General features: G+C 32.0%; 1 protein-coding gene across 2 annotated transcripts in view; it reads right to left on the bottom strand.

Annotated features, from left to right (window-relative positions):
- Positions 1-20479: 20479 nt before the first annotated feature.
- The window catches only part of LOC129102972 (regulator of G-protein signaling 6-like), a 35239-nt gene continuing 28297 nt past the window's right edge, over positions 20480-27421 (bottom strand). The window contains exons 11-17 of one of the 2 annotated variants that reach the window (XM_054613203.1): positions 26898-26999; positions 26582-26754; positions 26186-26311; positions 25292-25478; positions 24333-24422; positions 22894-22953; positions 20480-22605 (exon numbers count right to left, since the gene is read on the bottom strand). In XM_054613203.1, coding sequence (XP_054469178.1) covers positions 22555-22605; positions 22894-22953; positions 24333-24422; positions 25292-25478; positions 26186-26311; positions 26582-26754; positions 26898-26999 — 789 coding nt within the window. In that variant the 3' untranslated portion in view covers positions 20480-22554. The remainder of the gene's footprint in view (positions 22606-22893; positions 22954-24332; positions 24423-25291; positions 25479-26185; positions 26312-26581; positions 26755-26897; positions 27000-27421) is intronic. The other variant, XM_054613204.1, reaches the window with a different exon arrangement.

The following is a 27421-nucleotide window of genomic DNA, read 5'->3' as shown; positions in this document are numbered from 1 at the left end:
TATGACTTTTTTTTACTATGACATACTATACTATGACTTTTTTATGACTTTTTACAACATACTATACTATGATTTTTTTATGACTTTTTTCGATATACTATACTATGACTTTTTTCATGACTTCGACATTATACTATGACTTTTTTATGACTTTTTCGACATACTATACCATGGCTTTTTTTTTACACATACCATACTATTAATTTTTTATGACTTTTTACGACATACTATACTATGACTTTTTTATGACTTTTTTCGACATACTATACTTTTTTATGACTTTTTCGATATACTATACTATGTCATACTTTTATGAATTTCTTCAACATACTATACTATGACTTTTTTATGACTTCTTTCGACATACTATACTGTGACTTTTTCATGACTTTTTACGACATACTATACTATGACTTTTTACGACCTACTATACAATGACTTTTTTATGACTTTTTTCGACATACTATACTATGACTTTTTTGTGACTTTTTTCGACATACTATACTATGACTTTTTACGACCTACTATACTATGACTTTTTTACGACTTTTTACGACATACTATACTGACTTTTTTCGACATAGTATACTATGACTTTTTTCAAAATACTATACAATTACTTTTTTATGACTTTTTTCGACATACTATACTATGACTTTTTTACTATACATACATACTATACTATGACTTTTCTATGACTTTTTACGGCATACTATACTATGACTTCTTTTATGAATTTCTTCGACGTACTATACTATGACTTTTTTGTGACTTTTTTCGACATACTATACTATGACTTTTTACGACATACTATACAATGACTTTTTTATGACTTTTTTCGACATACTATACTATGACTTTTTTGTGACTTTTTTCGACATACTATACTATGACTTTTCTATGACTTTTTTTGACATACTATACTATGACTTTTTTATTTTTTCGACATAATATACTATGGCTTTTTTTTATGACTTAACGACATACTATACCATGGATTTTTTTACACACTATTACTTTTTTATGACATACTATTAATTTTTTATGACTTTTTATACATACGGCATACTATACAATGACTTTTTTATGAATTTCTTCGACATACTATACTATACTTTTTTATGACTTTTTCATGACTTTTTATGACATACTATACCATGACTTTTTACGACATACTATCCAATGACTTTTTTATGACTTTTTTCGACATACTATACTATGACTTTTTTGTGACTTTTTTCGACATACTATACTATGACTTTTTTATGACTTTTTTCGACATACTATACTATGACTTTTTTTTTTTCGACATACTATACTATGACATACTATTTTTTCAAAATACTATACAATTACTTTTTTATGACTTTTTTTGACATACTATACTATGACTTTTCTATGACTTTTTTCAACATACTATACTATGACTTTTTTATTTTTTCGACATACTATACTATGACTTTTCTATGACTTTTTTCGACATACTATACATACTTTTTATGATACGACATACTATATGACTTTTTTATGACTTTTTCGACATACTATACTATGACTTTTTTATGAATTTTTTCGACATACTATACTATGACTTTTTTATGACTTTTTCGACATATTATACTATGACTTTTTACGACCTACAATACAATGACTTTTTTATGACTTTTTTCGACATACTATACTATGACTTTTTTGTGACTTTTTTCGACATACTATACTATGACTTTTTTATGACTTTTTTTACGACATACTATACGATGACTTTTTTATCGAAATACTATACTATGACTTTTTTATGACATTTTTTCGACATACTATACTATTGACTATGACTTTTTTTTCTATGACTTTTTTCGACATACTATACTATGACTTCTTTTATGAATTTCTTCGACATACTATACTATGACTTTTTTATGACTTAAGTTTTCGACATATTATACTGTGACTTTTTATGACTTTTTACGACATACTATATAATGACTTTTTTATGACTTTTTTCGACATACTATACTATGACTTTTTTGACTTTTTTCGACATACTATACTATGACTTTTTTTGACATACTATACTATGACTTTTTTATGACTTTTTACGACATACTATACTATGACTTTTTTTGACATACTATACTATGACTTTTTTATTACTTTTTTCGACATACTATACTATGACTTTTATGACTTTTAACGACATACTATACCATGGCTTTTTTTACACATACCATACTATTAATTTTATATGACTTTTTTTTTACATACTACTTTTTACTATTTTTTTGACTTTTTTGGACATACTATACTATGACTTTTTTATGACTTTTTACGACATACTATACCATGACTTTTTACGACATACTATCCAAAGACTTTTTTATGACTTTTTTCGACATACTATACTATGACTTTTTATGACTTTTTTCGACATGCTATACAATGACTTTTTTATGACTTTTTTTTCGACATACTATATACACTTTTCATGACTTTTTTATGACTTTTTCGACATACTATACTATGTCTTTTTTTATGACTTTTTTCGACATACTATACTATGGCTTTTTTTATGACTTAACGACATACTATACCATGGCTTTTTTTTACACATACTATACTATTACTTTTTTTATGACTTTTTTCGACATTCAATATTATGATCTTTTTCGACATACAATACTATGATCTTTTTCGACATACTATACTATGAATTTTTTGAAACTTTTTTTTCGACATACAGAAAAGCACCTCAAACCCACTGTGAAGTATGGTGGCGGATCTTTGATGTTGTGGGGCTGTTTTTCTTCCAAAGGCCCTGGACATCTTGGTAGGATACATGGTATCATGGACTCCATCAAATAAAAGCAGATAAACCCCATAGAAAATCTGTGGGATGAGCTGACGAGGAGAGTCCACAAGCGTCGACCTCGGAATGTGAAGGATCTGGAGAGATTCTGCATGGAGGAATGGTCTCAGATCCAGTGCCATGTGTTCACCAACCTCATCACGCATTATAGGAGAAGACTCAGAGCTGTTATCTTGGCAAAGGGAGGCTGCACAAAATATTAAATGAAGAGGTGCCAATAATTGTGGCACATATATTTTTGAGAAAAATATTTGTTTCGTGATAAGAATTTAATGTTTCTTTCAATTATGTTACTTCAGTTAAAGGTTAGATTGTTGTGTATATTTTGAATGAAATATCATGAGAATAAACAATTAAGACATTTTTTCGCATCTCGTTTTATTCATTTTTACTAAAGGGTGCTAATAATTATGTAGGGCACTGTACTATACTATGACATTTTTATGACTTTTTTCGACATACTATACTATGACTTTTTACGACATACTATAGAATTACTTTTTTATAACTTTTTTCGACATACTATACTGTGACTTTTTTCATGACTTTTTTCGACATACTATACTATGGCTTTTTTTATGACTTAACGACATACTATACTATGACCTTTTTTTTTTACTTTTTTCGACATACTATACTATGACCTTTTTTTCAACATACTACACTTAGGCTTTATTCGACATACTATACAATGACTTTTTTATGACTTTATTCAAAAGGGTGGCTGTGGCACGCCAAGTAGAGCGCTCATCCCGTAACCACGAGGTTGGTGGTTCGAATCCCTCTTCAGTCAACATGCAGAGGTGTCCTTGAGCGAGACACCTAACCCCCAGTTGCTCCCACTGCTCCTCTGTGATGGGTTGAATGCAGATAATTGTAATTTGTCATTGTTGGACTAATGAAGGCTTCATTAATATTAACATACTATACTATGACTTTTTTAAGGCTTTTTTCGACATACTATACTATGACTTTTTTATGACTTTTTTCGACATACTATACTTAGGCTTTCTTCAACATACTATACTATGACTTTTTTCAACATAATATACTATGACTTTTTTTGACTTTTTTCGACATACTATACTATGACCTTTTTTTTGACTTTTTTCGACATACTATACTATGACATTTTCATATCTTTTTTCAACATACTGTACTTAGGCTTTCTTCAACATACTATACTATGACTTTTTTTTTTCAACATACTATACTATGACTTTTTTTGACTTTTTTCAACATACTATACTATACATTTTATGACCTTTTTTTCAACATACTTTACTTTTTCAACATACTATACTATGACATTTTCATATCTTTTTTCAACATACTGTACTTAGGCTTTCTTCAACATACTATACTATGACTTTTTTCAACATACTATACTATGACTTTTTTTGACTTTTTTCATACATACTATACTATGACTTTTTTTGACTATACTTTTTTCAACATACTATACTATGACATTTTCATATCTTTTTTCAACATACTGTACTTAGGCTTTCTTCAACATACTATACTGACTTTTTTCAACATACTATACTATGACTTTTTTTGACTTTTTTCAACATACTATACTATGACATTTTATATCTTTTTTCAACATACTATACTTAGGCTTTCTTCAACATACTATACTGACTATTTTTTTTTTCAACATACTATACTATGACTTTTTTTTTTTATGACTTTTTTGACATACTATACTATGACCTTTTTATGACTTTTTTTCAACATACTATACTTAGGCTTTCTTCAACATACTATACTATGACTTTTTTCGACATACTATACTATGACCTTTTTATGACTTTTTTTCAACATACTATACTTAGGCTTTCTTCAACATACTATACTATGACCTTTTTATGACTTTTTTTCAACATACTATACTTAGGCTTTCTTCAACATACTATACTATGACTTTTTTATGACTTTATTCGACATACTATACTATGACCTTTTTTTTTTGACTTTTTTTCGACATACTATACTATGACTTTTTTCAACATACAATACTATGACTTTTTTATGACTTTTTTCAACATACTATACTATGACTTTTTTATGACTTTTTTCAACATACTATACTATGACCTTTTTTTCTACTTTTTCGACATACTATACTATGACATTTTATGACTTTTTTCAACATACTATACTTAGGCTTTTTCAACATACTATACTATGACTTTTTCAACATACTATACTATGACTTTTTTTGACTTTTTTCGACATAATATACTATGACTTTTTTTGACTTTTTTTCGACATACTATACTATGACCTTTTTATGACTTTTTTTCAACATACTATACTTAGGCTTTCTTCAACATACTATACTATGACTTCTTTCAACATACTATACTGTGACTTTTTTTGACTTTTTTGGACATACTATACTATGACCTTTTTTTTTAACTTTTTTCGACATACTATACTATGACCTTTTTATGACTTTTTTCGACATACTATACTAAGACCTTTTTATGACTTTTTTTCAACATACTATACTTAGGCTTTCTTCAACATACTATACTATGACTTTTTTATGACTTTTTTCGACATACTATACTATGACTTTTTCTGACTTTTTTCGACATACTATACTATGACTTTTTTATGACTTTTTTCAACATACTATAATGACTTTTTATGACTTTTTTTTTACTATGACTTTTTTACTTTTTCAACATACTATACTATGACTTTTTTTGACATACTATACTATGACCTTTTTTTTTTTTACTTTTTTCGACATACTATACTATGACCTTTTTTTCAACATACTACACTTAGGCTTTATTCGACATACTATACTATGACTTTTTTATGAATTTATTCAAAAGGGTGGCTGAGGCACGCCAGGTAGAGCGCTCATCCCGTAACCACGAGGTTGGTGGTTCGAGCCCCTCTTCTGTCAACATGCAGAGGTGTCCTTGAGTGAGACACCAAACCCCCAGTTGCTCCCCAGGCATCCCACTGCTCCTCTGTGATGGGTTGAATGCAGATATTTGTCATTGTTGGACTAATGAAGGCTTCATTAATATTAACTATACTATGACTTTTTTAAGGCTTTTTTCGACATACTATACTATGATGACATTTTTTACTTTTTTTTCAACATACTATACTATGACTTCTTTCAACATACTATACTGTGACTTTTTTTGACTTTTTTCGACTTACTATACTATGACTTTTTTTTAACTTTTTCGACATACTATACTGTGACTTTTTTTGACTTTTTTCGACATACTATACTATGACCTTTTTATGACTTTTTTCGACATACTATACTTAGGCTTTCTTCAACATACTATACTATGACTTTTTTATGACTTTTTTCAACATACTATACTATGACCTATTTTTTTTTACTTTTTTCGACATACTATACTATGACCTATACTATGACTTTTTTTTTTTTTTTTACTTTTTTCGACATACTATACTATGACCTTTTTTTCAACATACTACACTTAGGCTTTATTCGACATACTATACTATGACTTTTTTATGAATTTATTCAAAAGGGTGGCTGAGGCACGCCAGGTAGAGCGCTCATCCCGTAACCACGAGGTTGGTGGTTCGAACCCCTCTTCTGTCAACATGCAGAGGTGTCCTTGAGTGAGACACCTAACCCCCAGTTGCTCCCCAGGCATCCCACTGCTCCTCTGTGATGGGTTAAATGCAGATAATTGTAATTTGTCATTGTTGGACTAATGAAGGCTTCATTAATATTAACATACTATACTATGACTTTTTTAAGGCTTTTTTCGACATACTATACGATGACATTTTTTACTTTTTACATACTATATTTTTTTCGACATACTATACTATGACCTTTTTATGAATTTTTCGACATTCTATACTATGACCTTTTTATGACTTTTTTTCAACATACTATACTTAGGCTTTCTTCAACATACTATACTATGACTTTTTTCAACATAATATACTATGACTTTTTTCGACTTTTTTCGACATACTATACTATGACTTTTTTTTGACTTTTTTCGACATACTATACTATGACATTTTCATATCTTTTTTCAACATACTGTACTTAGGCTTTCTTCAACATACTATACTATGACTTTTTTCAACATACTATACTATGACTTTTTTTGACTTTTTTCGACATACTATACTATGACTTTTTTATGACTTTTTTTGACATACTATACTATGACCATTTTATGACTTTTTTCAACATACTATACTTACTTAGGCTTTCTTCAACATACTATACTATGACTTCTTTCAACATACTATACTGTGACTTTTTTTGACTTTTTTCGACTTACTATACTATGACCTTTTTTTTTTTTATAACTTTTTTTTCGACATACTATACTATGACCTTTTTATGACTTTTTTCAACATACTATACTATAACCTTTTTTATGACTTTTTTTCAACATACTATACTTACGCTTTCTTCAACATACTATACTATTACTTTTTTCAACATACTATACTATGACTTTTTTTTAGACTTTTTTCGACATACTATACTATGACCTTTTTTTTTTTTTTTTTACTTTTTTCGACACACTATACTATGACCTTTTTTTCAACATACTACACTTAGGCTTTATTTGACATACTATACTATGACTTTTTTATGATTTTATTCAAAAGGGTGGCTGAGGCACGCCAGGTAGAGCGCTCATCCCGTAACCACGAGGTTGGTGGTTCGAACCCCTCTTCTGTCAACATGCAGAGGTGTCCTTGAGTGAGACACCTAACCCCCAGTTGCTCCCCAGGCATCCCACTGCTCCTCTGTGATGGGTTAAATGCAGATAATTGTAGTTTGTCATTGTTGGACTAATGAAGGCTTCATTAATATTAACATACTATACTATGACTTTTTTAAGGCTTTTTTCGACATACTATACTATGACATTTTTTACTTTTTTTCGACATACTATACTATGACCTTTTTATGAATTTTTCGACATTCTATACTATGACCTTTTTATGACTTTTTTTCAACATACTATACTTAGGCTTTCTTCAACATACTATACTATGACTTTTTCAACATAATATACTATGACTTTTTTTTTTGACATACTATACTATTTTTCGACATACTATACTATGACCCTTTTTTCAACATATCTTTTTTCAACATACTATACTTAGGCTTTCTTCAACATACTATACTATGACTTTTTTCAACATACTATACTATGACTTTTTTATGACTTTTTTTGACATACTATACTATGACCATTTTACCTTTTTAGGACTTTTTTTTCAACATACTATACTTACATACTTTCTTCAACATACTATACTATGACTTTTTCAACATACTATACTATGACTTTTTTTGACTTTTTTTCGACATACTATACTATGACCTATTTTTTTTAACATTTTTTCGACATACTATACTATGACCTTTTTATGACTTTTCTTCAACATACTATAATATGACCTTTTTATGACTTTTTTTCAACATACTATACTTAGGCTTTTTCAACATACTATACTATGACTTTTTTCAACATAATATACTATGACTTTTTTTGACTTTTTTTCGACATACTATACTATGACTTTTTTTGACTTTTTTTTCGACATACTATACTATGACCTTTTTATGACTTTTTTTTCAACATACTATACTTAGGCTTTCTTCAACATACTATACTATGACTTCTTTCAACATACTATACTGTGACTTTTTTTGACTTTTTTTTCGACTTACTATACTATGACCTTTTTTTTTTTAACTTTTTTCGACATACTATACTATGACCTTTTTTTTTTACTTTTTTCGACATACTATACTATGACATTTTCATATCTTTTTTCAACATACTGTACTTAGGCTTTCTTCAACATACTATACTATGACTTTTTTCAACATACTATACTATGACTTTTTTTGACTTTTTTCGACATACTATACTATGACCTTTTTTTTTTTAACTTTTTTCGACATACTATACTATGACCTTTTTATGACTTTTTTCGACATACTATACTATGACCTTTTTATGACTTTTTTCAACATACTATACTTAGGCTTTCTTCAACATACTATACTATGACTTTTTTCAACATAATATACTATGACTTTTTTTTTGACTTTTTTCGACATACTATACTATGACATAATTTTTTTTTTTTGACTTTTTTCGACATACTATACTATGACCTTTTTATGACTTTTTTTCAACATACTATACTTAGGCTTTCTTCAACATACTATACTATGACTTCTTTCAACATACTATACTGTGACTTTTTTTGACTTTTTTCGACTTACTATACTACTATGACCTTTTTTTTAACTTTTTTCGACATACTATACTATGACCTTTTTATGACTTTTTTCGACATACTATACTATAACCTTTTTATGACTTTTTTTCAACATACTATACTTAGGCTTTCTTCAACATACTATACTATGACTTTTTTATGACTTTTTTCGACATACTATACTATGACTTTTTTTTTTGACTTTTTTCGACATACTATACTATGACCTTTTTTTTTTTTTTTTTTTTACTTTTTTCGACATACTATACTATGACCTTTTTTTCAACATACTACACTTAGGCTTTATTCGACATACTATACTATGACTTTTTTATGAATTTATTCAAAAGGGTGGCTGAGGCACGCCAGGTAGAGCGCTCATCCCGTAACCACGAGGTTGGTGGTTCGAACCCCTCTTCTGTCAACATGCAGAGGTGTCCTTGAGTGAGACACCTAACCCCCAGTTGCTCCCCAGGCATCCCACTGCTCCTCTGTGATGGGTTAAATGCAGATAATTAATTTGTCATTGTTGGACTAATGAAGGCTTCATTAATATTAACATACTATACTATGACTTTTTTAAGGCTTTTTTCGACATACTATACGATGACATTTTTTACTTTTTTCGACATACTATACTATGACCTTTTTATGAATTTTTCGACATTCTATACTATGACCTTTTTATGACTTTTTTCAACATACTATACTTAGGCTTTCTTCAACATACTATACTATGACTTTTTCAACAACATATATATACTATGACTTTTTTTTAACTTTTTTCGACATACTATACTATGACATTTTCATATCTTTTTTCAACATACTGTACTTAGGCTTTCTTCAACATACTATACTATGACTTTTTTCAACATTTTACTATGACTTTTTTTTTTTTTCGACATACTATACTATGACTTTTTTATGACTTTTTTTGACATACTATACTATGACCATTTTATGACTTTTTTTTCAACATACTATACTTAGGCTTTCTTCAACATACTATACTATGACTTCTTTCAACATACTATACTGTGACTTTTTTTGACTTTTTTCGACATACTATACTATGACCTTTTTTTTTAACTTTTTTCGACATACTATACTATGACCTTTTTATGACTTTTTTCGACATACTATACTATGACCTTTTTTATTTTTTTCAACATACTATACTTTTTTCAACATACTATACTTGACTTTTTCAACATACTATACTATGACTTTTTTCAACATACTATACTATGACTTTTTTGACTTTTTTCGACATACTATACTATGACCTTTTTATGACTTTTTTTCAACATACTATACTATGACCTTTTTATGACTTTTTTTCAACATACTATACTTAGGCTTTCTTCAACATACTATACTATGACTTCTTTCAACATACTATACTGTGACTTTTTTTGACTTTTTTCGACTTACTATACTATGACCTTTTTTTTAACTTTTTTCGACATACTATACTATGACCTTTTTATGACTTTTTTCGACATACTATACTATACCTTTTTATGACTTTTTTCAACATACTATACTATATACTATACTTAGGCTTTCTTCAACATACTATACTATGACTTTTTTTTTATGACTTTTTTCAACATACTATACTATGACCTTTTTTTTTTTACTTTTTTCGACATACTATACTATGACCTTTTTTTTTTTTTACTTTTTCGACATACTATACTATGACCTTTTTTTCAACATACTACACTTAGGCTTTATTCGACATACTATACTATGACTTTTTTATGAATTTATTCAAAAGGGTGGCTGAGGCACGCCAGGTAGAGCGCTCATCCCGTAACCACGAGGTTGGTGGTTCGAACCCCTCTTCTGTCAACATGCAGAGGTGTCCTTGAGTGAGACACCTAACCCCCAGTTGCTCCCCAGGCATCCCACTGCTCCTCTGTGATGGGTTAAATGCAGATAATTGTAATTTGTCATTGTTGGCTTCATTAATATTAACATACTATAATGAAGGCTTCATTAATATTAACATACTATACTATGACCTTTTTATGAATTTTTCGACATACTATACTATGACCTTTTTATGACTTTTTTTCAACATACTATACTTAGGCTTTCTTCAACATACTATACTATGACTTTTTTCAACATAATATACTATGACTTTTTTCGACTTTTTTCGACATACTATACTATGACTTTTTTTTGACTTTTTTCGACATACTATACTATGACACTTTTTTTATGACATTTTTAGGCTTTTTCAACATACTATACTTAGGCTTTCTTCAACATACTATACTATGACTTTTTTCAACATACTATACTATGACTTTTTTTGACTTTTTTCGACATACTATACTATGACCTTTTTTTTTAACTTTTTTCGACATACTATACTATGACCTTTTTATGACTTTTTTTTTTCGACATACTATACTATGACCTTTTTATGACTTTTTTCAACATACTATACTTAGGCTTTCTTCAACATACTATACTATGACTTTTTTCAACATACTATACTATGACTTTTTTTTTGACTTTTTTTATACTATGACTTTTTTTTTTTTCGACATACTATACTATGACTTTTTTTGACTTTTTTCGACATACTATACTATGACCTTTTTATGACTTTTTTTCAACATACTATACTTAGGCTTTCTTCAACATACTATACTATGACTTTTTCAACATACTATACTGTGACTTTTTTTGACTTTTTTCGACATACTATACTATGACTTTTTTTTAACTTTTTTCGACATACTATACTATGACCTTTTTATGACTTTTTTTCGACATACTATACTATGACCTTTTTATGACTTTTTTTTCAACATACTATACTTAGGCTTTCTTCAACATACTATACTATGACTTTTTTATGACTTTTTTCAACATACTATACTATGACCTTTTTTTTTACTTTTTTCGACATACTATACTATGACCTTTTTTTTTTTACTTTTTTCGACATACTATACTATGACCTTTTTTTCAACATACTACACTTAGGCTTTATTCGACATACTATACTATGACTTTTTTATGAATTTATTCAAAAGGGTGGCTGAGGCACGCCAGGTAGAGCGCTCATCCCGTAACCACGAGGTTGGTGGTTCGAACCCCTCTTCTGTCAACATGCAGAGGTGTCCTTGAGTGAGACACCTAACCCCCAGTTGCTCCCCAGGCATCCCACTGCTCCTCTGTGATGGGTTAAATGCAGATAATTGTAATTTGTCATTGTTGGACTAATGAAGGCTTCATTAATATTAACATACTATACTATGACTTTTTTAAGGCTTTTTTCGACATACTATACGATGACATTTTTTACTTTTTTCGACATACTATACTATGACCTTTTTATGAATTTTTCGACATTCTATACTATGACCTTTTTATGACTTTTTTTCAACATACTATACTTAGGCTTTCTTCAACATACTATACTATGACTTTTTCAACATAATATACTATGACTTTTTTTTTACTTTTTTCGACATACTATACTATGCCCTTTTTTTTTTACTTTTTTCGACATACTATACTATGACATTTTCATATCTTTTTTCAACATACTGTACTTAGGCTTTCTTCAACATACTATACTATGACTTTTTTCAACATACTATACTATGACTTTTTTATGACTTTTTTTCGACATACTATACTATGACTTTTTTATGACTTTTTTCGACATACTATACTATGACCTTTTTATGACTTTTTTTCAACATACTATACTTAGGCTTTCTTCAACATACTATACTATGACTTCTTTCAACATACTATACTGTGACTTTTTTTGACTTTTTTCGACATACTATACTATGACCTTTTTTTTTAACTTTTTTCGACATACTATACTATGACCTTTTTATGACTTTTTTCGACATACTATACTATGACCTTTTTATGACTTTTTTTCAACATACTATACTTAGGCTTTCTTCAACATACTATACTATGACTTTTTTTTCTTGACAACATACTATACTATGACTTTTTTTTTATGACTTTTTTTTTTTTTTCAACATACTATACTATGACTATTATTTTTGACTTTTTCGACATACTATACTATTTTTGACTTTTTTTACTATACTATGACCTTTTTTTTTTTTACTTTTTTCGACATACTATACTATGACCTTTTTTTCAACATACTACACTTAGGCTTTATTCGACATACTATACTATGACTTTTTTATGAATTTTTTACTATTATTCAAAAGGGTGGCTGAGACACGCCAGGTAGAGCGCTCATCCCGTAACCACGAGGTTGGTGGTTCGAACCCCTCTTCTGTCAACATGCAGAGGTGTCCTTGAGTGAGACACCTAACCCCCAGTTGCTCCCCAGGCATCCCACTGCTCCTCTGTGATGGGTTAAATGCAGATAATTGTAATTTGTCATTATTGGACTTTTGAAGGCTTCATTAATATTAACATACTATACTATGACTTTTTTAAGGCTTTTTTCGACATACTATACGATGACATTTTTTACTTTTTTCGACATACTATACTATGACCTTTTTATGAATTTTTCGACATTCTATACTATGACCTTTTTATGACTTTTTTTCAACATACTATACTTAGGCTTTCTTCAACATACTATACTATGACTTTTTCAACATAATATACTATGACTTTTTTTGACTTTTTTTTCGACATACTATACTATGCCCTTTTTTTTTGACTTTTTTCGACATACTATACTATGACATTTTCATATCTTTTTTCAACATACTGTACTTAGGCTTTCTTCAACATACTATACTATGACTTTTTTCAACATACTATACTATGACTTTTTTTGACTTTTTTCGACATACTATACTATGACTTTTTTATGACTTTTTTTGACATACTATACTATGACCATTTTATGACTTTTTTTTCAACATACTATACTTAGGCTTTCTTCAACATACTATACTATGACTTCTTTCAACATACTATACTGTGACTTTTTTTGACTTTTTTCGACATACTATACTATGACCTTTTTTTTAACTTTTTTCGACATACTATACTATGACCTTTTTATGACTTTTTTCGACATACTATACTATGACCTTTTTATGACTTTTTTTCAACATACTATACTTAGGCTTTCTTCAACATACTATACTATGACTTTTTTCAACATAATATACTATGACTTTTTTTTAATATACTATGACTTTTTTTCGACTTTTTTCGACATACTATACTATGACTTTTTTTTGACTTTTTTCGACATACTATACTATGACCTTTTTATGACTTTTTTTTCAACATACTATACTTAGGCTTTCTTCAACATACTATACTATGACTTCTTTCAACATACTATACTGTGACTTTTTTTGACTTTTTTCGACTTACTATACTATGACCTTTTTTTTAACTTTTTTCGACATACTATACTATGACCTTTTTATGACTTTTTTCGACATACTATACTATAACCTTTTTATGACTTTTTTTCAACATACTATACTTAGGCTTTCTTCAACATACTATACTATGACTTTTTTATGACTTTTTTCAACATACTATACTATGACCTTTTTTTTTTACTTTTTTCGACATACTATACTATGACCTTTTTTTTTTTTTTTTTACTTTTTTCGACATACTATACTATGACCTTTTTTTCAACATACTACACTTAGGCTTTATTCGACATACTATACTATGACTTTTTTATGAATTTATTCAAAAGGGTGGCTGAGGCACGCCAGGTAGAGCGCTCATCCCGTAACCACGAGGTTGGTGGTTCGAACCCCTCTTCTGTCAACATGCAGAGGTGTCCTTGAGTGAGACACCTAACCCCCAGTTGCTCCCCAGGCATCCCACTGCTCCTCTGTGATGGGTTAAATGCAGATAATTGTAATTTGTCATTGTTGGACTAATGAAGGCTTCATTAATATTAACATACTATACTATGACTTTTTTAAGGCTTTTTTCGACATACTATACGATGACATTTTTTACTTTTTTCGACATACTATACTATGACCTTTTTATGAATTTTTCGACATTCTATACTATGACCTTTTTATGACTTTTTTTCAACATACTATACTTAGGCTTTCTTCAACATACTATACTATGACTTTTTCAACATAATATACTATGACTTTTTTTTTACTTTTTTCGACATACTATACTATGCCCTTTTTTTTGACTTTTTTCGACATACTATACTATGACATTTTCATATCTTTTTTCAACATACTGTACTTAGGCTTTCTTCAACATACTATACTATGACTTTTTTCAACATACTATACTATGACTTTTTTTGACTTTTTTCGACATACTATACTATGACTTTTTTATGACTTTTTTTGACATACTATACTATGACCATTTTATGACTTTTTTTTCAACATACTATACTTAGGCTTTCTTCAACATACTATACTATGACTTCTTTCAACATACTATACTGTGACTTTTTTTTTGACTTTTTTTTTTGACTTTTTTCGACATACTATACTATGACTTTTTTGACTTTTTTTTATACTTGACTTTTTTCGACATACTATACTATGACCTTTTTATGACTTTTTTCGACATACTATACTATGACCTTTTTATGACTTTTTTTCAACATACTATACTTAGGCTTTCTTCAACATACTATACTATGACTTTTTTCAACATAATATACTATGACTTTTTTCGACTTTTTTCGACATACTATACTATGACTTTTTTTTGACTTTTTTCGACATACTATACTATGACCTTTTTATGACTTTTTTTCAACATACTATACTTAGGCTTTCTTCAACATACTATACTATGACTTCTTTCAACATACTATACTGTGACTTTTTTTGACTTTTTTCGACTTACTATACTATGACCTTTTTTTTTACTTTTTTCGACATACTATACTATGACCTTTTTATGACTTTTTTCGACATACTATACTATAACCTTTTTATGACTTTTTTTCAACATACTATACTTAGGCTTTCTTCAACATACTATACTATGACTTTTTTATGACTTTTTTCAACATACTATACTATGACCTTTTTTTTTACTATGACATACTATACTATGATTTTTTTTTTTTTTTCGACATACTATACTATGACCTTTTTATGACTTTTTTTTCAACATACTATACTTAGGCTTTCTTCAACATACTATACTATGACTTCTTTCAACATACTATACTGTGACTTTTTTTGACTTTTTTCGACATACTATACTATGACCTTTTTTTTTACTATGACCTTTTTTTAACTTTTTTTCGACATACTATACTATGACCTTTTTATGACTTTTTTCAACATACTATACTATGACTTTTTTTTTGACTTTTTTTTTTCGACATACTATACTATGACCTTAATTTTTTGACTTTTTTCGACATACTATACTATGACCTTTTTATGACTTTTTTTCAACATACTATACTTAGGCTTTCTTCAACATACTATACTATGACTTCTTTCAACATACTATACTGTGACTTTTTTTGACTTTTTTCGACTTACTATACTATGACCTTTTTTTTAACTTTTTTCGACATACTATACTATGACCTTTTTATGACTTTTTTCGACATACTATACTATAACCTTTTTATGACTTTTTTTCAACATACTATACTTAGGCTTTCTTCAACATACTATACTATGACTTTTTTATGACTTTTTTCAACATACTATACTATGACTTTTTTTTTTTTTACTTTTTTCAACATACTATATTATGACCTTTTTTTTTACTTTTTTCGACATACTATACTATGACCTTTTTATGACTTTTTTTTCGACATACATACTATGACTTTTTATGACTTTTTTCAACATACTATACTATGACTTTCTTCAACATACTATACTATGACTTCTTTCAACATACTATACTGTGACTTTTTTTGACTTTTTTCGACTTACTATACTATGACCTTTTTTTTAACTTTTTCGACATACTATACTATGACCTTTTATGACTTTTTTCGACATACTATACTATAACCTTTTTATGACTTTTTTTCAACATACTATACTTAGGCTTTCTTCAACATACTATACTATGACTTTTTTATGACTTTTTTCAACATACTATACTATGACCTTTTTTTTTTACTTTTTTCGACATACTATACTATGACCTTTTTTTCAACATACTACACTTAGGCTTTATTCGACATACTATACTATGACTTTTTTATGAATTTATTCAAAAGGGTGGCTGAGGCACGCCAGGTAGAGCGCTCATCCCGTAACCACGAGGTTGGTGGTTCGAACCCCTCTTCTGTCAACATGCAGAGGTGTCCTTGAGTGAGACACCTAACCCCCAGTTGCTCCCCAGGCATCCCACTGCTCCTCTGTGATGGGTTAAATGCAGATAATTGTAATTTGTCATTGTTGGACTAATGAAGGCTTCATTAATATTAATATTAACATACTATACGATGACATTTTTTTTGACTTTTTTCGACATACTATACTATGACCTTTTTTTTGACTTTTTTCGACATACTATACTATGACATTTTCATATCTTTTTTCAACATACTGTACTTAGGCTTTCTTCAACATACTATACTATGACTTTTTTTTTACTTTTTTCGACATACTATACTATGACCTTTTTATGACTTTTCTTCAACATACTATACTATGACCTTTTTTTTTTAACTTTTTTCGACATACTATCCTATGACTTTTTTCGACATACTATACTATGACTTTTTTATGACTTTTTTCGACACACTATACTATGACTTTTTTATGACTTTTTTGACATACTATACTATGACTTTTTTTATGACTTTTTCGACATACTATACTATGACTTTTTTCGACATACTATACTATGACTTTTTTATGACTTTTTTCGACACACTATACTATGACTTTTTTCAACATACTATACTATGACTTTTTTTCTGACTTTTTTACGACATACTATACTATGACTTTTTTCTGACTTTTTCGACATACCATACTATTACTTTTTAGTAGTACTCCTCCGAGGCCGCAGAGTCTGGATCTTCAGTCGGGTGGGTGGAGCGGGTCTGGAGGAAGGGTTCCTCGGCCCCGGACGACCAAGCTTCACTGTCTGACTTGGGGGCCTCCTGGATGTTTCTGGCCGGGGTCTTTGTCCTGGAGGGCTGGTCCGGGTGCTGTCGAAGGAAGTCTGCGATGAATCGATGGTCATAAATGTGACGAGCAGGGACCCATGACGTCTCCTCAGGACCGTATCCTTCCCAGTCCACCAGGTATTGAATGCCCCGACCCCAGCGGCGAGAGCGAAGCAGGCGATGGATGGTGTAGACAGGTCCTCCTTAGATGAGATGAGGAGGCAGAGGAGGAGGAGCAGCTGGCATCAAGGGGCTCTCCCGGACTGGTTTCACCTTGGAGACATGGAACGTGGGATGGATGCGCATGGACCTGGGAAGCTTGAGACTTATTGCCACCGGGTTGAGTACTATGACTTTTTTATGACTTGTTTCGTCGTACTATACTATGGCTTTTTTAATCTTTTTTTTCGACATACTATATTATGACTTTTCATGACACACAACACTATGACTTTTTTCGACATACTATACTATGGCTTTTTTAAACTTTTTTTTCGACATACTATATTATGACTTTTCATGACACACAATACTATGACATTTTTCGACATACTATACTATGACTTTTTTATGACTTTTTACGACATACAATACTATGACTTTTTTGAATTTTTTCGACATACTATACTGTGACTTTTCATGACACACAATATTATGACTTTTTTCGACATACTATACTATGACTTTTTTTATGACTTTTTTTGACACACTATACTATTACTTTTTTATGGCTTTTTTTGACATACTATACTCTGACTTTTTTTTATGACTTTTTATGACATACTATACTATGACTTTTTTCGACATACCATACTGTTACTTTTTTTATGACTTTTTTTGACATACTATACTATGACTTTTTTATGACTTTTTTCGACGTACTATACTATGACTTTTTTCATCACACTATACTATGACTTTTTTATGACTTTTTTCATCGTACTATACTATGACGTTTTTTAAACTTTTTTTTCGACATACTATATTATCACTGTTCATGACACACAGTACTATGACATTTTTTGACATACTATACTATGACTTTTTTTATGACTTTTTCGACATACTATACTATGACTTTTTTTATGACTTTTTTCGACATACTATACAATGACTTTTTTATGACTTTTTTTGACATACCATACTATGACTTTTTTTTGACTTTTTTCGACATACTATACTATGACTTTTTTTCTGACTTTTTACGACATACTATACTATGACTTTTTTTTGACTTTTTTCGACATACTATACTATGACTTTTATGAATTTTTTCGTCGTACTATACTATGGCTTTTTTAAACTTTTTTTTCGACATACTCAACATAAAACAAAAAGTTCGGAAATTTGTGTTTGGTAGATTATTTCTCTGTTGTAACAATGCTTCTTGGCAATACATTTTATACCGTTGGAAAGCCTGTTCATTTCCCTTTTAAAGGTAAGGAACATGCATTTGTGGGATGAGCAGCACAGCTGAGTATGTGGGTTGCGCTCATGTAAAATTTGCCAAATCTTCTCTGCTAATGCAAAACTCCAGTTCCAGTGCAGGTGTATGACTTTTTTATTTTTTTACTTTTCCATTTTTTCGCTATACTATGAATTTTGTGACTTTTTTCAACATGCTTTACTATGACTTTTTCATGATTTGATTTGTTACATACTCTATGACTTTTTATGAAACTTTCACATACTATCCTATGACCTTTGTATGCATTTGTTGGCTGTCCTAAAGAATGCCATTTTCATGACTTTTTTCAAAATACTATATATATATATAATGTCAGTATTGTATGTCATAAAATTACAAAAAAGGGCCATTAAAATGTTTTAAAAAGCCATCATAAAACTGTAATTAGAAAAGTTATAGTATAGTATATCATTAAAAAGTGGCAGTAGATTATGTCATAAAATGTCATAGTTTAGTATGTTTAGTAAGGTACCAGTATAGTGTGTCATAACAAATATGTATCAATAAACTCATGCAATTAGAGACAACAAAAACTAACTAAGAATACATCCCCACTAATTTGACAACACATGGCCAGCTTTTAGGTAAAATGCTGCAAATAGAGAAAACACAACTTAAAAATACACCAGATCTGTTGTCATCTGAGGAGACACATTTGGCTTCTTTTGTTTCATGACATAGAACAGCAAACACCAACAACAGATTGGCACAGAGGAGACAGGTCAAGAGTTTTTTATTATTTGGTACCCATGAATAGATAGCAGGTGCTTGAGTGTTTTGGAGTGCCAGTAGTCATATTGCTGATTGAGAAACTAAAAGCACAAAATGCCCTGAATATGTAACATGCATAGTAATGTGCCTATATTATAATAAAGTGTGCTTTTGGATAAGGAAGTTTAGCCAATTTACAACTACAATGCACCCTGTACATAGTCATTGTGTTTGTGCTGAGAATAATATTTGGTACATCGACTCAAGTTAAGCATCTCTCTACCTTATAATCAAGAGGTTATTGGTTTGTGATAATAACTAATATGACCTGTACAGTTCATTGCAACGGGTCTAATAGAAAATAATAGGTGATACACTCATCAGTCACTGGCCTCATGGGGGAGCAAGGGACCGACCTCTCCTCATACCAAGCGCTTTCTGTCTGTGTAAGAAGTTTGAAGCCACAGTGGTCCACAGTAACCTTAACGTTCGGTGTGCGGCGCCCATGACAGTTCAAGTATTGTTCCCAGTTGCATTTCAGGGCTTTTATGTCCGTTTGCTGAGGGGTGTTGCTTCAGTTCAGGGCTATTCCTTGTCTGTTTGTTGTCTTTGGAGAGTCAAACCATCTTTCCCCAAATTCGTTATGGTCCAATAACATGCACCATTTTCCACATAGTCATTAAAACACATGACAATTATTCGATGTAGAGTAACAGTATACAATTTGTCAAACAGAAGTGGGCAGGTTTCATTGTTTTGAAAAAAACAAAAGATGAGATATTCATGCAGGAAATAAGCAACAAAACATTAATGATCCCATATTGGGCTGCAGGCCTTGTAATACTGTATATCCGTCATCGGAGAACAATTAGGTTTGACATCATGATGTCTGTTAATACAAACACAGTTTAATACAGTCTTGTAACACTCAGTTGCTGGTCCTGTGGTTTAACCACCACTAGATGGACCCATGGCACTGGAAACTTTTAAAGCTACACTATGGTGGAAGCCGAAAAAGCATTTGTGACTAAAGTAAAAGCTCAAACAGCTGGGATTGACACAACCATAGGGGCCATGTTTGTGTTTTAAGCTTCTCAGTTATTCATACAGACTTTTGGTATTTACTAATTTGACTGTGCAGCCTGAAATGTTTGGTAGTTGGAGGGTGAAAGTTCAGTAAAACCAACTTGCCAACTGGAGTAAATTACTCTTTCCATAAGTCTCATTACAAAGCACTGTTGTACAAACAACAAATCCTCAACAAAGACATGTGGATGAAACATGCAACGGTGCAGTGTGAATGCTACATTAAGCCCTTATGCCAGATTTTGGAATGTAATGAAGCATGAACAGTTATAGTTTTAAAAGTCTATATTGTAGATGTTGTTAAATATGACTTCTGGGAAAAAACGTTGCATTCCTGATTACTGCCAATACACAATTTAAATGATATGTCATGTGCTTTATAATAAACAGATATAATAGGAATTTTAAGGATATAAAAAGGATATATTTCCCCCCCCAAAAAAGGTGGTCTCGCACATAATTTATTGCTGGCTGCCTTGTGAGTACAGAGACATTTGTGAAATACTGTAGATTTGTGTCTATTGATATGCCTCTTAAACCTCCTTGGCCCCGGCTGTTTAGGAAAACTAGTCAATTAATTGCAAATGCTGTGGCAGATAGCTTTTAAATGTAGTTTTTAATCAAAGAATATTGGTGCAACAACACAGATGTGCTTTTAATATCCAATAAACATGTATATAAAAATGAAATGAAAACAATATAAACTTTAACAAACAGCCTAACAACTAAATTGCTGATAAAGTGATCAAAAGAGGGCAGCCCTAGTCTGAATGTGCTTATTCTGTACGCTGCATGCCATGTGGTGTGTTTTGGCTAAAGTTCCCCTTGTCAGCAATGTCTTTTCCTCAGTGGTTTTGTTTGGGTTGTTCACCCTGGCAGGCCCAATGCTGCACTACTAGTATGGCAGCAGTCCTCGGAGAAGTGTATGAGAGCATCCACAGCAGCCTCGTCCAGCCCAGCTCCACTGTCTGTGGCCCTGCCGAGGCCCCTGTGTAGCGGTAGCCCCTCCAACAGGGTCTGGCTTTGTCAGGATGACTGCATCAGGCCTGTTAGTCGCTTTCCTGTCAATGACTTGCCCTAGAAGGTCAATTAAAACAAAAACACATTTCTGGACTGAGATGCTGAAAGTACAAGTACCTAATAAATCACAGAAAAATCCCCACCAACAAGGTGCTCTTTTATCTAAAATGCTTGGTTGGAACCATTCATGTGACTAGCGTGTTATCTTTTTCACAAAATACACATCCTATTACAGGTGTAAAGAGCCATAATGGAGTGTAATGTGGTTATCGTTGCAAAAGCCACTGATAGTGAACCAGCCAGTGTGGTTTGTGATATGAACAGCCCCAGCTCCAAATGACTTACCACACTGCGCGTGAACTTCTCCAAGGAGGTGCGGCGGCCCTGTTCAGTGTCTGCTGGCTGCTGTTTTGGGAGGGGGGAAGCAGGGTGAGTGTTTGGGTCAGGTACGGGTGTTGAGGGGGAGGTCAGGGGGTGATGTAGTTAGTAAGGGAAAAAAGGGGCCAAGCATTGCAAAAATGAGGGCAGAGGACAATGCGGTATTTTTTTAGGAAATTGAGTTGGGGTCAGTGACAGGCCAGCAGAAGGAGCAGTGTCCAAACGGGAGGGCAGAAAGGCTAGCATGAACAGAGGCAGCTGTGATTTGCTGAAAAAACCCATATTACACAATAACAGCTAAATGACTGCTAATTGTTTAGCCGTGCAAGTCCTATACATAGCACACAGATAGCACAGAAAGCACACAGGAGGTAGAAATTATACCATAAAGCTAACAAAATCACCATCACTACAACATTAGGCTGCATCTGTCACGCACATATACTTTACTCTTCTGACTGCTTATGTTCTATTTACAGCATGACTGTTGTCCCTCCTTTATACAGCGGTTTGCCTGTGTTTGGCATATGATGTAATGTTTTTGAGACTGTTCCCTTGACATTTTACATAATTTAGCAGTTTCCTTGCACCTGCATTTTAGGCACAGTAGTTTTGCCTTTAATGGGCTCTGTTAGTAGCCTCATGACAATATCAAACTGCAGAATGCCATACCTTGTTAAGAACTACCAAATTACAATAGAATGAACCACCTTTGTAGCATTAAAGTGTGATCAGATTACCTTAAAGTGCAAGTCCTTCAATTGCTTTTCCCATGAATATCTCAAAATGAACTAACAAGTAGAAGAAGAAGTATCCAGATATTTTACTCACTACTACTTACTAAAGATCTGAGTAAAAGTAAAAGTCGTACATTTTAAATTTTAAGCAGTATTAGCATCAACATATGCTCAAAGTATCAGAGGTTAAAGTGGCAATTTTTGAGGCGACGCAATGTCCAGCGTAATAGTACATAGTTAATAAACTTTGAATTCTATTAAACATTCCAGAGTCAGTGCTTCTATATCTATACATTTATATCAGAGATTTTTAGAGTAACTTTTGTTCTCAGTTAATTTATAGTGTATGATAAGCTTCACAGTGATGGACTGTTTCAGAGCAATGGCACACGGGATGTGACTGGCTGAGAGAGTATTAAATAATTATCACACCTCTGATATATATATATTTACACTTCTCCCAGCCCTTTTGCGCTTTGTGCTGCTGCAAATATATGAACCAATCAAAAGCGTAGGACTTGCTGTTACTGACTAAATGCATAAAATAGATATGAACCTGAAATATCTTTTAAATCGGTAAAATAATCAAAACAATATGAGAAATGCAATAAGAGCGACAAATTTCAGTAAAAAGTAAAGGTGACAAAGGGGTCAGTCAGTGCAGCTCACCTTCTTTCTGGCTAACAGGAGATCTTGGTAGATGTTGGATCGCAAAAAGCGTGCATAGCTGTCACTTTTCATTAGCTTGAATATGTGCTCCTGCAATAGAAAGAAAAACTGATGAGTGTGTGTTGGCCCAGGACAAAAGGGAGTGTAAAGGGAAAAATTAAGAGAAGTGCAGAGTAATAAAGGAAGTCGGATTATGGTGGTGCAACGCATGCATGTGTGATTCAGAGTTGGTGATGCAAACTGAGCGAGCTAACTTGAACAGCAGAGTCCTGAAAGACACAGCTGAGTAATATTCTGCCAGTGAGAGACGTTCCACATCACACATCCCCAGACCATTTTGAACCAGAGGAATTCATGGTGAACCAACCTATTCATGGCATTACTCGCCTTATTAGGCCCTGGCACAAACACACTCGAGTCATTCTCTCCTCTCTCTTTCTGTTCCTCCTTGAACTCTCATTCATTCACTTGTGTAACATGAGTGGGGTGGAAGGGTTCAGTGTTTCCTTGGGCAAGTGGATGGTAGAGGAAATCAATGGCTTTAGTGTGTGTGTGTGTGTGTGTGTGTGTGTGTGTGTGTGTGTGTGTGTGTGTGTGTGTGTGTGTGTGTGTGAGCTTATACGTATGATATATATATATATATATATATATATATATATATATATATATATATATATATATATATATATAAAAAAGATAAAAGAAAAAAAAAATATATATCTTTGTGAAAGCTACAGTTTCAGCGGTCTTTACGTGCCACTAAATCTCTTTCTAGAAGTAATTTAGTGGTGCGATAGTGGTAAGCAGAAGTATTGGCTGTAACTATGTGCACAGGCACAGGTGTGTGGTCAGTCTATGTGTCTGGAGTTTATTCAGACTTGTGTTAGTGTGTGTCCATGCGTGTGTGATCATGGATAGTTATGTGAATTCATCCATGAGGAAGAAACAACACGGTCCACCTGAGCGTCCTCGTAGCTGTATCTGCCAGGGTCTTTGAGGTTCTGGCTGGTGCGCTCGAAGCTGTGAGAGTCCAGGTTGATGGAGCTCGGCGCGCCCTCGGCCAGAAACTCCTGCCAGATCTCCTGTGCCCTGGTGGACACTTCCTGGAGCGGCCGCCGTTTCAGATCCTGCACTGCTAACCAGAACCTACAACAGCAACACATCTAATCAATAACTACTTCCCCGAAATATGAGATAGTGTATGAAAAAATGAAAGTCCAGCTGCCTGTCTTGTTATATTCACCCTTATGCTGACGATGCCCTTTATTGTGATTACTTATTATCGTATTAATTAGCATATTTATGAAATATGAATATTTCTATAATATACAGTATACATAATATGCATGTTTAACATTTTTACTTGCATTAAATTAGTGTCTGCATATATACAAATTTGATAAGATTTCCCTTTCCATAATATACAAGGTTTTATATGTAAAATCATTTATATGCAAAGTAATGGTAAAATGTAGTGGAGCAGAAGTACAAAGTACATAAAAAGGAAATACTCAAGTACAGTAAATACTCAAGTACAGTAAATACTCAAGTACAGTACTTCAAAACTGTACTATGTTACTTGATTAAATGTGGTTGCCTACACTGTGGATGGTATTAAAAGCATCTGTGTATCTGAAAATATGAAGGAGTTATAGTTATCATAAAAACCTTAGTATCTATTCAGAAAGATGCCCAAAATCTAATTAGATCATCAACTTTCTAGTATTGTTTAGTTAATATATTGCATCATTAGTGACACATTTCACAGACAAGTAATCATGTGATTCATTGTTAATATAAAAATAATGATTATAGCCACTTTAAGAAAGGCATAGGTAAAATGTCATTCTCACTTCAGGTTCTCTGAGCTGAACTCTGACTCGAGGAACTTCAGGAACTGGTCTCGTCCTGCTGGATCTTTCAACGCCTCCTCCAGAGAGAAGCCCCATTTCTTCACACGCTGCTGGCTGGGGTCACGACTGCTCAGAATAAAACAGATTAGAAAGAACAGAATAAAATGGGTCATGTTTCGTCATGGTGTACATAGAGCAGAGGCCAGAATGTCACAGTAAACCTTTGGGAATGACAGCAATAATTCTCATTTAAGACAAGATAGAAACAGACAGATCCCTCCTTTAGTTATAAGCACCGAGACCTCTACGCTTCACCTGACCTCAGCATTGGTTTAGTCATCATCAGTCTCCTGTGAACTCTCACCTTACATCCCAACATGGCCCCTCCAGCCTCACCTTGCCTCAAACTCCCAGAAGGTAATGTCATCACTGATCCAGGGGTTCGAAGGCTCAATGGCCGACACAAAGGGGTCATATTCCATGAACTGCTCTGTGTAGCTCATCAGACTGTCAGCCACTTTGGAAACCTTCATACAGTGTCGGTCCAGTTGGATGTTCAAGAAGCTAATCTGATGGAGAGGGAGAAAGAATAATGAGGAAGCTAAATAAGGTAACAGCTCATCAGTCCGCGTCGCCGACTGTCATTATGATGGATGGTGGAGGCGGACTGGTGGTAATGACCTATGGAGAAGACTTTCACAGCGTGATTTACCTCCTTCTGAACGTCCTCTCTGGTGGTCTTCCTGGTCGGCTGGGAGCTGATGTGGATGGGACTTGGCTGGCTCTGGCCGTCATCTGGAACCCCATAGACCGACTGAAGAAGTCAAGAGACATGTTGTTTTGTTTTGATGCCTTTGTTGTTGTTTTGATAAACCATGACAGATCAGGGACTCTAGATAGTAGTTTGATGAATGTCAGGTCATTATTGTGATCATGGCTTCGGTTTTGAGTTTGGGAATTGGGGGCCTGAAGAGGAGATTTGATTTATATTTACACACAGATCACACATATGGTGGGTTTGAAGAATCCGTTGAGTCTTTGGATCTTAAGATTTGTTTCGCTTTTATACACAAAAATGTGTGTATTTTTTGTAATTATTTGAAGTACATTATAAATACCTTTAAGGGAAATAATCATTAGTATATATAAATGTTCTGTAAATAATTGTATGTTTTATACATATTATAAAGTATGATTTTTGTTAACATTCAAAAGTAAATCAAAAACATATATACA

This window comes from Anoplopoma fimbria, chromosome 15, assembly GCF_027596085.1.
Source record: "Anoplopoma fimbria isolate UVic2021 breed Golden Eagle Sablefish chromosome 15, Afim_UVic_2022, whole genome shotgun sequence".
NCBI lineage: Eukaryota > Metazoa > Chordata > Actinopteri > Perciformes > Anoplopomatidae > Anoplopoma > Anoplopoma fimbria.
This window is presented reverse-complemented; position numbering and strand designations above follow the sequence as displayed.